Genomic DNA, 15003 nt, shown 5'->3' with positions numbered 1-15003 from the left:
ACGTTCTTGAGTCACAGGCTGTCGGTCGTTGTATTGTCATGCAGGTAAATCGCGTGGCTGCTCAAATGCCGGGATTCACCGCTGGCTATTTCTCCGAACTCCATTTCCTTATTGAAGTACTCATTGCCGAAAGCTTTACTTGCATTGGGATTAGGCGTTTGACATTCGCGCTCATAGTGGATACTTCGTTACGAGCGGATGTCTGGGTTTGCTTTTGTTTTCATTGGTGCATGAGTGTTTTGTTTTTTGCACCTCAATAAAGAACATGATTGGACTTTATCTGCTTCCGCGTCTGCAGCCTGACAATAATCAAATGTAAGGCCATCTGTTTTGAAACAGCTATGTGGGAGGAACTGTGCAATCCACATGTGGAGGATATTGACAGTTTAACAGACTGTATTACTGACTACATCTTCTACAACTTCTGTGTGGAGAATACTGTATCCACCAGAACTGTACGGTGTTTTCCCAACAACAAACCGTGGATCAACCCTGATATAAAGACTCTCCTTAAAGAAAAGAAGAGGGTGTTTAAATCAGGAAACAAGGAAGAGCTGAAAACTGTCCAGAGAGAATTGAGAAAGAAGATCAGGGAAGGAAAAGCATGCTACAGGGGGAAGATGGAGGATCAGCTGCAGCAGAACAACGTCAGCGGTGTGTGAACGGGGCTCAAAACCATTACTGGTCATAAGGGGCCCAGCTTTCAGGCTGAGGGTGACCAGAAGTGAGTGAATGATCTTAATCTATTCTTTAACAGATTCGATTAGCTACCCTCCCCTTCCCCCATCCAGTCCCCCCTGCTGCAATCCACCTTCTCTGCTTCCACAGCAAGCAGCTTCAGCCCCACCTCTCTCTGTACTGCTATCAACTCACAGTCAATATACAACACACCCAACTCCCGTTTCCATCCAGTCAACACTCCAACCAATACACACTGCCCCTAACAGAAGCCCAGGTGAGAATGGAGCTCAGGAAGATCAAAGCGAGGAAGGTTGTGAGCCCAGACGGCATCAGCTCCAGGCTACTTAAGACCTGTGCAGACCAGCTGTGCGGCATATTGCTGTACATGTTTGACCTGAGCCTGAGGCTGGGAAAGGTGCCACAGATATGGAAAACATCCTGCGTGGTGCCTGTTCCAAAAACGTCAGGCCCAAAAGACTTCGGAGACTATCGACCAGTAGCACTGACCTTGCATTTGATCAAGACATTGGAGAGGCTGGTGCTCACTCATCTCCGACCTCTGGTGAGCCCATCAATGGATCCACTTCAGTTTGCCTACCAACCTGGCATTGAAGTGGAAGACGCAGTCATCTTCCTCCTTAATCGGGCTATTTCACACCTGGAAAAGGCTGGGAGCACTGTGAGAGTCATGTTTTTTTACTTCTCTAGTGCTTTTAACACCATCCAACCAGCGCTCCTGAGGGATAAGATGGTGTACATGGGAGTGGACCATTATCCGTCTGCCTGGATACTGGACTACCTCACAGACCTCACAGTATGTGGGGACTTGGGACTGTGAGTCTGCCATGATTGTCTGCAACACTGGAGCCCCGCAGGGAATGGTTCTAGCCCCGTTTCTCTTCACCGTCTACACTGCAGACTTCATGTTTAGCTCAGCAACCTGTCACCTACAGAAGTTCTCTGATGACTCTGCCATCGTCGGTCTGATCACGGATGATGATGACAGGGAGTACAGAGGACTTATACAGAACTTTGTGGACTGGAGCCAACGGAGCTGCCTCCAGATAAATGTGGGGAAAACCAAAGAACTGGTAGTGGATTTTCGTAGGCACAAACAAACTTTATCATCAGTAAACATTCAGGGAAAGGACATTGTGAGAGTGGACTCTTACAAATACCTGGGTGTTCACCTAAACAGCAAGCTGGACTGAACAGACAACACTGAGGCAATTTACAAGAAAGGGCAGAGCAGACTCTTATTGCTGAGGAGACTAAGGTCTTTTGGAGTACAGGAAGAGCTACTAAAGACCTTTTTTGGCTCTCTGGTGGCCTCAGCCATATTCTATGGCGTGGTCTGCTGGGGCAGCAGCATCTCTACTGCAGACAGAATGAGATTGAAGGAGCATTATAAAAGGTCTTTTCTCCCTGCTGCTATTAGACTTTACAACCAAAGCTGCTCCCAGTAAAACCAGTCACCAAAATACAACACTGTTATTACTTTTTAGCTGTGCAATAACATTACTGTGTGCAATATTACATGCAACATGTGCAATATTACCTGCAATATGTGCAATATTACCTGCAATATGTGCAATATCACCTGCAATACGTGCAATACCACCTGTGTGAAATACTACCTGCAATGCGTACTTTTTTCTTCCCCTTATTGTATTTATACATTGTACTGTGTATATACTGTATATTATAGTATGTGTATATTCTTTTTATATATTTGCATTTATTTTTTATCTCTTTCCTTTGCTGCTGTCTAAAGAAATCTCCCCACTGTGGGACGAATAAAGGTATATCTTATCTTATCTATATGAGAGCTGAAGCTTGGCCAAAATTAAATCAAGATTTTGCAGTGACCCAGTTAAAAGTCCAGACCTCGACCCAACCAAAAGACTGTTGCAGGACCTTAAGAGAGCTGTGCATAAAAAACCTTGTTGAACAGAAGCTAAATTGTAGAAGAATGACCAAAAATACTGTTGCAATGATGTGAGTGACTGATGGTCATACGGAGCACTATTACTTCATTATTGTTGCTAAAGGCAGCTCTAAAAAAACAACTGAAGTTTTTACTATATTTTTTTCAGCTGCTTTGAAGCATTTCTCAAATCATCCTTAATATTTGCAAATCAGTTCATATTTTCAAAACAATTTATACAAACAGCAAAAAACATTGGATTTCTATCAAAAGCTTGTACTTTTCTCAAAATCCTTAGTTCATCTCTCAAAAGTAAGTATTTATGTCAATTCCCATCAGAATGAAAAGTCCCTTTGTCAATGTTCACAAACAAAAGCATCAAAATGTTTAGGCATGTTGTCAGTATGACGGCGCACAGTTTCAGGATTTCTTGATATAAACTATGGTTTGGATCACAGTGACTGAAAATACACAAAATGTTATTTTTTTTTCTGTATGGCATCTATGAATTTCAACAGCACAAATTAATTTATTTGATTGCATATTTGATTTATATTGATTTCATTAAACTGGACGAGATTCACACTTTTACTGTACTGTACAAGTGTTCATTTGTTTCTTAGTTGTTCATCCATTTTCAGAATTTTGAATTACTTGTTTTACTCTGTCTGTATACACTCTCCAAATGAAGGTTCACAGGATTCACCTTTGACTTGTTTCAGAGAACTAGTTGATTATGGGTTGATTTGATGCCATACACTGTCCTTCATTAGTGACATTCAAGATTCATCTGTTTAATAGAAATTTTAGATGACAGATTCTGACTGGTTTAACCATTTTGGTTAAAACTGGTTTAACCATTTTGCACTCAATGACTTATGCAATGAACTGATGCTCAGATGTTTTAGGGGTTGAGACTTTGTTGATATTTTGATCAACATGACATAAACAACTGATAATGTAGGAAACAGCAGAAACTTGTACACAATCGATTAAATGAATGTACAAAAGCATTTACAATTTGATCAAATCAACAAGAAATGTTCTTATGATGAGCACAAGTGACTAAATAATGTGGAGGTTGAACAAGTAGTTTTGAGAATTTCATTCCTGATCTGAGAAATGCTTTAAAGCAACTGAGAAAAACTGTAACACATGGTTTTTGCATTCTTCTTGATTTTTGCACAAAATTAATAAAGAAATAAATAAAAAATATACAGTGTAATATGTCATGTGTAGTTCATCTGAGTTTTACCCAATTCTGTCATAATAAGAACCAGATGGTTATTATTATGTCCTAATACTTAAACTCACAGTTCTTTTTTTTTCACAGATGTACTTTTATTCTCCTACAAGTGTAGACATACGGACGGACAGACGGATGGACGGAGAGCCATACGGAGAGCCATACGGACGGAAGGAAGGACGGTCGGACGGACGGACGGACGGACGGATAGATAGATAGATAGATAGATAGAGAGATAGAGAGATAGAGAGATAGATAGAGAGATAGATCGATCCAGCAGTGGAAGCTTGTTGGTGCTGGTATGTGACTTTCTGAGGTCTAACATCTAAAGACATAATACTGTTATGTGAGATTATTAAAGGAAGGACAAAACAAGGACTTATGTTGTTGTTTTCAATTAAGAATTTATTTAAAAGAAAAAAATTTAAATGATAACAAAAAAAATATTGCTAATTAACACAGCTTTTAATTATCTTAAAAGCATGGTCTAATAAAATTATTTAAAAAATTTGGTTAGAAGTGTTGAATATTTTATGACACCAAGTCATGAAGCTGCAAATCAGAGGCTACACAGTAGGTAATTTTAAAAAATGACTGAACAAAGAATAATGTTTGTTGTTTATATGGTGAAATTCTAAAATTATGGTGAAGGGGTCATTTATTTAACAATAATAGAAGGAGACTCTAGAGTCAGTGCTTTGTACACTGCAGTGGTTAGAATAAAAGCACTTCAGGATGTGCTTCTATAGAAAAAAAAGAGTCACTTTGTTTCATCACACCATCCCGTTATTGTTTCCGTTCATCCTTATTTTTCCTCACTGTTTTTTAGTCCGTAAATAACTGACCTTGTTCAATCACTGTGAATGTTTGTGTTTACATAACTATAAACTTTTGGGATGGCATTGGATTGGATTCCTTTTACAGTCCACATGCACATAAACATAATAATGGTCTACATAAGTGTGTTTGTGTATTGTGCCTGTGTGATGTAATCTATTATCAGGTAATTAATGTTGAGAAGTGTTTTAGCCAAAAGTCAGCCCATGCACATCTGTGTGTGTTTTTTTATGTGTGTGTGTGTGTGTGTGTGTGTGTGTGTGTGTGTGTGTGTGTGTGTGTGTGAGGCATTAGGTATGTACATGTTTATGTGGAAATATATGTGTCAACATTGCAAAGGATGAAGCACGGTTTTGTTTGTTTTTCCCACTATTTCTTTTTGTTGCAGATGTTTCTGGTCAAGGACGAGAAACGGATCTTGTTCATGCTGACGTACCTCCCGATAGTATTTCCACCCTTTGGCTCTAAAAAGCCACAAACCCCAGAAATGCTGGCATGGTGATCTGACGGGATCTCCTCATGGATAAAATGACACATCTGATCTGCTCAATGCTTCAGGTTTCCTCCACATATAAGGAACTGAAAACTCTTTGAAATACTTCCTTTGATTAATGATGTTAAACGATTGCCAGCCATTTTTTTCCACGAGATGTAATGTCATTTAATATCCTTACTGTAAATTGTAACATCAAATTCTTAGACAAATACAAGATCCACATCTCACCTTTTAAATGATGGCTTGTGATGAATCTGCACTATATTTCCTGCTCCTGAGAGGCTGTCCTTGTGCTCGTGCACAGTTGGGTGAATTTTGCTTGGACAGCATCCAATCTGACAGTACCTGACCAGAATTCTACATTAGCCTGTTCACCTCTCACACAACAGATCAATAATGATTAAGAGACAAGGGCACTCTTAAAGTTACCCGGAACAAGTCTGCTTCTAGAAACAACTTCATGCAGTGTGCACAGGCATGCTTTGAGGTTGGAAACAAAAGCTCTGGAGTCATATATTTATAAATTAATGAATAACGAATGTTTCTTCTGTGCTAGTGGGGTAGCGGCTTGCTCCTAGTTTGCTTTCAAACACCACAGACATGACATCATTGTTGTCTGATTCTTGGTACACTACTTATTTGGACACAAGGACCAACATATCAGTATTAACAAATCAATAAAGAGACAATGATACTTTATGGTCATGTCAAAGATAAATCTTTAAATATAAATATCAGTGTAAAACTTTTCATATAAGATTTTGACCAACAGACAGTGGCTCCTTTGTATTAAATCTGTCAAATAAAACTGTGACAACAATATTACTCTCCTATTTTTCCCATCAACCATTCCGAGCTGGTGTTCAAAGATAAAATGGCAGTTACAGTTTTCAACTCCCAAAGGCTTAAGTTTAATTGGTACTCTTTTACAGTAGACTCAGCTGCATGATATATCATAAGCATATGATAATGTGCATTAAGAATTGTTTCTCTATTAAGGGGATAGGGACCTGTACCGCAGACACTTCTCATAATCTAAGATTAATAACAGTATTTAAATGTCTGAGGTGAAGCTATACACTTTTTTTGATACAGAAAAATCTGCAGAACAGTTTCTACTTTGTGGTTTCTCAGTAAACTTACAAGATGCATTTTTTTTCTTGGTTTTTTTCCTCGTTATTTTATTGCAACGGCATGCAAGTTACACCTACATACTATAGCAAATTCAGAGATACAACTAAAATTGTCTGAAAATTGTTAGGCAAAACCTGGTAAATTGCCAAGAAAATGACATTTGTAATTTATCAGGGATAATTCAGTACAGTAGAAGCAGACCAGATGTAATGGCAGGTATCTTAATTAATATGGAAATGAATACATTGTTGTACTTTTCAGTTAGACTGTCCATGGACATTCATACTCCATTATGCAATATAATAATAATAATAATAATAATAATAATAATAATAATAATAATAATAATAATAATAATAATAATAATAATAATAATTCGCAACAATTTGTGCTTGTTTGTTGAAAATGGCATGGTCTTGTTCTGCCCTCTAGTGGAAGGAACACAGTATGGCGGTGTCCTACTTTCCTCACATTACTGTAATAACCTTCAACATTTTTGGACAATAATCTACAGTATAAGGGTTCCCCAAGGCATGTTGCATAGCTCTTAGCTTTTTTTAAGTGTCTCCTCAGAATTTGAATTCCATAAACCTTCCAACTCACCAGTGTGGAAACTTAATGACTGAGTTACCAGAACCAATAAATTAAACATATACTAAATATGTTTATAGATAGATAAGCGCTTCTCTGGGGATTCTGTCGAATTCTTTAGCTTTCCTAAGCAATCACTTTTCTAAATAGGAAACCTTCTGTTGTGGCATATCTATATAGAAGAAAATAAGAATTCATCAGAAAAAAGGAAGAATAAATTAGACCCATGAAATCAGGGTCTAATTTTGAGATAAAAATATGGGAACTTACATCTAATGCTTATTTAATGCTAATGCTTTTCAAGATAACAAACGATAAGTATTTAATTCAGTAAGAACTTTATTGTGGTCGAGGTCACTGTGGATTTGGAGGCTATCCTGAAAACATTAAACATTAAAGTATATCACAGGGCACCAATTACTTATACAAACTCACACACATTTGCAAACTTATTCACACCTCCCTACATGTTTCTGGGAGGAAACAGGAAAATACAGATGACACCACAAAAACACTGGGAGAACCCAGAAACTCTACACAGATAGTGACAGGATCAACCCTGGAGCTATGCCACAGTGATGCTATGCGTTACACCACCCATATGTGATAATGTTGCATCAGAAATTAAGCCCAAAGCAATTTTAAAGTCACATAGTAGCCTGCCATTAGAAACGATTTCTTTAATTCAATAGTTACAGTAAATTTACACTATAAATTATTTGCATGTTCCAACAAGGAACCTTTTTTCACTGATTTTAGTTTTTTTTTTTTTTGCACTTGACTTAGAGACCAGCTGCAGAACTACTGTAATAAATTCCAGCACATTTCTAGCACAATATAGAAATTGATCTCATTCCACTTCTTATGTTTTCCAACATCAATAATACCTCCCAACAATAACAGTACAATAAGACTAAATGTCCTTTTCGCTGCCATCTCTCCATCCCAATCATAAGTCTCATTATTTGGTCTTGAGTTTGGATTTGGTTGTAGGAGCCGGCACAGAAGCTGGAGCTGGTGGAGGAGGAGTAGGTTTGACTAATGACATCACAAGCTCAACTCTGGGAAACAAAGACAAGATAAAATCTCATTAAAATAAAAAGAAGACAAGGTAGTGAATAAAGTGACTGAATATACATTTAAGAGAGCACCTGTTTCTTGAATTGTATTAAATTCGCAATTTTGCTTGTCATTATGTGTTATTGAGTATAAACTGATGGGGTAAAAGGTGCATCCATTTAAAAAATCCATTGTTGTACTTAAATCCACACTTTCTGTGTCTTTATCAATCATGTAAAAAGCGAACTGTTGTGTAGATATTAAAATGTCACAGTTTTTGTGTCCACATTCAAATGCACCAGGATTGTCTCAAAAAATGATTTATAGTTATTAATAGTTTAATTTCAAATTCTTCTAAACTGGTAAATAGAGTTTAATTACATATTAGCAAAAATAGCCTTCTGACCAGGGAAATGGTGTAAATGATCATTATTTCTTCCTTCAAAATATACCTTTTACATCTTATTTTCATACACTATTATTATAAATAAAATATTTCTGGCTTCAGCAAAATGTGAACTGTCATTCATCCAGGTAGGAATTTATCATGAATCTTGACTGGACAGCACTGGAATTGTTAGTATGATTATCATCACCAAAGTTCTTACATCTCCTTTGTTTTTGTCACCAATGATTGGACTGCAGAGATTATCCTGTCAATCCGGTCCTGTCAAAATTATTGATAGTTATATTAGGAGTAGTTTAAGACAATGAATAATTAATAATCTAATTTCTCTAAATCTTACCTTCTGAAGTCGGTATGCCAAAGGCAAAGAGAAAGCACAAATCACACCTGGTAAAAGCAAAGACCACAAGCAAGTAAATTTACATTTGCATAAAAAAAATTAAAGTGTAGTAAAAATAATTATTATTAGACAAAAAGCTCTTACCAGAAATTACAAGAGTAAGACCATTGGCTTTTACCCCAACGTAGGTCAACAGGTACAGCAGCACAATAAACTATGTATAAAACATAAATATAAATATATATATATATATAATACCAAATATTAGATCAGTTGGGGGAGCAAAATTAAAAGCATTTATTTCTATATTTCTATTATTATTTGCATATGTTCCCTACTCATATATTATTTTGGTACAGTATACACATATAAATTCAAGGATTATAAATAAAAATCTAATTACAGCCAGATCATTTAATTTAGCGTATAACAATATCTAAAATGCGTGCTATTTTTTAGAAGCCACTTCAGTCATTACTTTACAGCAAATAAAGATGTTAGTGAACTAACAAAAATATTGAGTTTCACCTTGTGACCAAAACTCTAGTTTACATATTTATCTTAATATCATAACTAATTCTGACAGCTAATGACCCTGATGATCCTGTTTACAAACTTGGTTCATAGAAAGCTTTGTTTATGAACACTTAAAACTTTCCATAATAAAATGAAGCTTATATGAGTAAAAACTAATATAGCTAAAGTACATTTCAGTGTTTCATTCTATCAGTTTTTCTTTAGTTTTTATTTTATGTTTTCTACTTATCTATGCTATGACTAGCCTAATAAACTTACCAAAGTATTAAGTATAAAGAAGTGAAAATGGACTGACAATATTAGTTTTTTGTTTTTTTTCCAAATCAATTTTAATTAATAATAACGCAAATTTAAACAATTAATGAGCAAGACCAAGTGGATGTAGAAAAGGAAAATCTGACATGAAGATGACATGAAGGAGATGTCTTGAGAGGAACCACACTCGAAAGGGAACATAACTGTGTACTATATAATAAAAAAAGTGTAATTGTCTATCTAGGAACTTTCTAGGAACTTTATTTGTTTTTATTAAAAATTATTATGGATACATTTGGAGATGTGTGTAATATTTTGAATTAAATTCTTACATTTTTGTTAATACTGTAACCTATTTAAATATATTTTTCCCCTGTTTTAGAAGTGGGTCAGCTTATGCTATATATCTGTGCATAGAGCACACATATTCTCATGTATTCTGACCTTCAGCGAGTCTATTATACTGTCGATGAAGACGAGTCTCTTCAACTCTGCGATTAAAGTAGCGATCAGGAGCACAATCTTCTCCACAACACGAACTGTGGTCTCATCTGTCAAAGTGTTGTCCTCGTCCAAATAGAACCTTTAAAGTAATACAGAAGGAGGAAACTATAATTAGATCACAAGAGGATATCCTGGAATTCATCCAAACTCCATTAAGCTCTAGGATCTGAAGAACCAAACATCAGCTGACATTTATAAGATTTATCATCTCCCAATTTTGCTGAGTGACAGAAAGGATCTAACTAATTCTTCCATATTTGAAAACACTACAGAATTCTTTAATATTGAAAAGTTATTACTTTACTAAGAGTTGTATGTGGGGTCACCACATAATATATTTTAAAAAGTATTTAGCAAAAAAAACATGTGTAATCATTGATATGGTGACGAAGTCAGTATTTTGTAACAGTCGGAGCTTTGTGGTTTTTGACATGGTATGGTTTTCAGGACAAAAAAGTTAAGATGCATTGTAATTTCTGGGTAATATGACATGTTGCAAATATAATGCTTTAAAAACAAACCAAAAAAGTCAAGTGATGGACAAACTGTTTATGGATACTAAAATATAAATATTAAAAGCCCATGCTGACGTGAATATACTTACTGAAAGGGATGACTTCCATCATTAAGACGGACCAGGTCCATTGTTTTGAAGAGGAGCCGCACAGGGAGGGTGAAGGCCATGATGCCCAGGCCCAGGTTAGACAGCAGAGAGATGGCACTGAGCTGAAACAGGCAGGCTAAGCCCACCACCAGCCCTGTGAAGACCAGCCCTGTTTTCCCTACATCTCGCCAATACAACAGGTCCACCACTGATAAGAATAAAAGAACAAATTCTGAATGGCAAACATTATACTAATTAAAGAAAAGCAAGAATGCTCAGAATGATATCTTGGTCTAAATGGACAGTGTTCTAACATGTAAGGGTAGAGTTTGTGGTTAGTCCAATATTGGTCTTCTAGGATACCAAATAATAATTAGTTTTAAGCATGTTATCTGAGCATATTAACCAGTTGCATATAGTAGTTTCCAGATATGTTCCAGAAACACTGTATACTCAGTTGCCACCCTCCCCTTCTTAAAGTTAATAAGAAAACAAGGAGAAAAACAACAAACAAATAAAAAGTTAAACTCAGCTTTTCATATTACTGAAACAATGAAAAGAGTTAAGTTCTGACCTAAAGAATTTCACCAGTTGGAAAATCTTAAGTTACCTTTACTTTTTTATTGTCAAAGCTCAAAATAAATAAATGCATCCACACTTGGAATGTTCACTATATCCATCTCTGAGAATGAGCTTTTACTATAGGAAGTATGCATTGCATTAATATTTATTAATATGAAAACTTTAATATTATGTCTATGATTTGCAGCTGCACTTCTGTACAATCAGAATTAAATATTAATCAGTGCCATGGTCAAAATAATTATAATACGTGTCTAAGACATTTTGCTGTTCTAGTGTCTAGTCTTTTTTTTTTTTTTCAGTATTTAATTGGACAGTAGTATTGCTAAAGTTCTTCACAGTGTAGTACTCAAGATCAGTCCTCAGACTTCATATTGAGTATGTTCAAAATTTAAAATGCTGGAATTGTACAAATGGATTATGGTGATTTTAAACAAACAAACAAACAAACAAACAAGCAAACAAACAAACAATCAACTTTAGAAGCTCTCTGTATGTAAGTATACTTTATCTGGCCTTCAAAAAAATAACACTCTTTAATTCTCATCCTTTTTTTTTCAATAGCCCACATTTTCATGTACTGTAATGTTAGAATGAAACCACGTAGAGCCTGAGAGGCAAATATATATAAAACAAGACAGCAACAACAAATTAAGAGATGCTCTTTTGAATTCATAAGAGTGTAGAGGTACATAGTACAGCAGCTCTGTGCAAAGTACCAATAATATCTCTGCACTTCACATTAAGATAACAGATCCAAACAGCTGTTGCTTGTGATTATTCAGCAAACAGGTGCCTGTGCCATAGCAAGCACAGGTGAATCGCTGTTCAAGCACAACCTCCTGGAAACGTACATACACAATAAAACATAAGTTTCACAGCCTTGCTAACAAACCCCTTAATTTAGGCTAACATGGCTGGACCAGATTAAATCACTGCAAGTAGTCATCTTGTGGCACAGCCGAAACAGGTCAAAGACAGGGTTTCAACTCCATTACTTAAACATTACATTCAAAAGAAGCACAGTATATTCAAGAGCCCAAGGCTTAGAGGTAATCCATCCATCAGTTCCCTTCTGGTTGCCAATATCCTGTAAGGAAGCCCGCTGTGATGAACTGACCCGTCAGCAGTCTTATTGTAGCTCCGCTAAACACTCCTGCCAAAGTGCTGCCAAAAGCCCCTTCACTTGCTACTACACTTATAATCACAAAAGCATTATATAATTCTCTATATATTATGTGAGTTTGGTTACAGTTCCTGGGTCGGGTGGATGTGTCTCACCTTTGCTGGCCATTTCTTCTGTTTTCACGCCAAACCCCCTTTCCTCCCTGCACTCCTCAGACCCAGCAGGCTTTTTTTGGCCACCCCTAGCACTGTCAGCAGTAAAGAGCTGACCAGACCTAATTATATCCCCCACCAATTGGACACCCCATCTTCACACACACACACACACACACACACACACACACACACACACACACACACACACACACACACACACACACACACACCACATGCTGTTACACACAAAAAACACTCCCTATTTCTTCTCCCCAGAGCCACTCTAGGACTTCAAAATGTGCCTGTGTGTAGAGAGGTCTTGAATCCCTAGCTCTAGTGCTTTATAACAGCTAATCAATGACTATCTAGGGTTGTTGGTAAAAGATTAAATGCCAGTCATTAATAATTAATAAACATTTAAATGGGTCTTGTCTTTTCAGTGATGACTTGCTCAATTGAACCACAACTTATTTCCATCTTGCATTCAAAGTTAGAGATTCTCAAGTTATATTGGCATATGAGAGGACAGTATTCAGATTCTGCAGATTTTCTTGGCACCTTAATTCAGATGACTAAATCAAGTTCACTTTAAGGAAATGTGGACACTATTTTCTGAGTTAGAATTTGTAAAATACGATTCAAGACTTTCCACGATGAGAAATGCATCTGAGGTCCGAATATTGATGCATGCATTGTTTATATTAACACAACCCAAAATATGGGCCAATATGGAAATTTATAGTTTAAAATATCCTAGATAATCAATATGTACTGTACCTTTGTTGAAAACACCTGTTTTATGTGTTAGATGTTTTTTGTTCAGCTGTGGGCTGTGTTAATTGTATATCAAATATAACAAAACTGAAATTAAATATATATATATATATATATATATATATATATATATATATATATATATATATATATATATATATATATATATATATAACAGAACTTAAATGGAGAAATAGTCAGATTAATAGTCAAGACAATTGAAAATGTTTAGCAAAAAGTACATATTTGATATTAAAAAATTTTTTTTTTTAGATCTTTTCTTGGCATTGTGTCCCAAGTCCTATAGGATAAGATCCATGCTCTCCTGTCAACCTGTGTAAGATAAGTGTTATTGAACATGGATGGAAGGATCAACTCTCCTATAATCAGTACAAACTCTACATGGTCATAATCTATTATGGCAGTATGTGCATTACAATAATCTTTCAGTGCACCCTTTTTCCAGTATCAGTCCACAGAGATGAGTCAGATGGCTAAAAATAGCCTTGACATGTCCAAAAATAGCATCTTTATGTCTGAATAAACCTCAAGCTGGATGCAGTTCACAGCTGCAGTACGTGCTCCTTGAAAAAATTTGATTCTGATGCATCTTATATAACACATGCTCAATCACTTAGAGCTTAGTGATTTTAGTTTCTATTTGTCTATTAATAAATCTTTAAAATTCTAACAGCAGCAAATGTTGTTTAATTAAGTTACATGTTTGCTTTTTCTTTGGACTTCCTTTTTATAGTGAGTATATGTTTGGTTTTTTAAAAGCTTGGTTATTTTTAATTATAAGGTCATTATAAGGTCCATGAATTATGTCCACATTATGGTTTGTATATATAGTTATACAATGTAGGTTGTTTCAAACATATTCTGTGGATGTTGGCTGCCTCAAATCCATCTCTCTCTTCTTGTAATTCCAAACAGACTCCATGATCTTGAGATCAGGGCTCTGTGGGGGACAAAACCATCACTTATAGAACTGCTTGTTCTTCTTTACACTGAAAATAGTTTTTAATGATTTTGGCTGTATGTGCGGGATCACTGTCCTACTGCAGAATACATTTTAGACCAATCAGATGGTTCATTGAAGGTACTGCATTATGGAGTATCTGTCTGCATTCCGCAGCATTAAGGACACCATTAATCATGACTAAATCTTCAACTCCATTTGCAGAAATGCAGCTCCAAACTTGCAGGAAACATCCAGCAGGCTTCACTGTTGTCTTCAGACACTTATTAGTGTAACCTGCTCCAGCCCTTCTGCAAACCCAGTCCAGAACACCTACTGCCATTTTACTGCACCCCGGTTTCTATGTTTTTTGTGCATTAGCCTTGTTTCCATGTCAAAGACATGGCTTTTGGCCACAATTCTTCCATTAAAACCCCTTCTGACCAGACTTCTCTAAGATGGCTGTGCCATGGTCCTACCAGTTTTTGCCAGTTCTTTGCTTAATGCACTACCGGACATCTTCCGATGTTAAAGTAAAGTAAGCATGTTGTGTCTTTTATCTGCTGCATTAATTTTCCTTGGCCTACCACGCATCTACAGTCCTCTGCCTTATTCTTTGTGCTTTTTTTTTAAATAGCTTGAAAAGAACATATTGAAACCCCAGTCTGTTTAAAATCTTTGCTGGGAAGAGACCTTGCTGATGCATTATAATTACCTTTTGTCTTGTTGCTGTGCTTAGTCTAGTCATGGTGTATGTCTTGTGATATGAAACTATTTTTCACAACCTC

At 36.2% G+C, this 15003-nt stretch overlaps 1 protein-coding gene across 1 annotated transcript; it reads right to left on the bottom strand.

The window, feature by feature from the left end:
* Positions 1-7233: 7233 nt before the first annotated feature.
* rtn2b (reticulon 2b) lies at positions 7234-12619 on the bottom strand. Its single transcript, XM_083565374.1, has 7 exons — positions 12481-12619; positions 10618-10825; positions 9954-10092; positions 8862-8931; positions 8718-8764; positions 8580-8638; positions 7234-7973 (listed from the first exon to the last, which is right to left on the bottom strand). The coding sequence occupies exons 1-7, from the start codon at positions 12491-12493 to the stop codon at positions 7874-7876; spliced, it is 636 nt and encodes a 211-aa protein (XP_083421500.1). The 5' UTR covers positions 12494-12619; the 3' UTR covers positions 7234-7873.
* Between the last annotated feature and the right edge of the window lie 2384 nt (positions 12620-15003).

The sequence above is a fragment of the Silurus aristotelis genome (assembly GCF_946808225.1).
Source record: "Silurus aristotelis genome assembly, chromosome: 16".
Lineage (NCBI taxonomy): Eukaryota > Metazoa > Chordata > Actinopteri > Siluriformes > Siluridae > Silurus > Silurus aristotelis.
The sequence above is the reverse complement of the archived record's forward strand: the minus strand, read 5'-3'. Positions and strand labels throughout refer to the sequence as shown.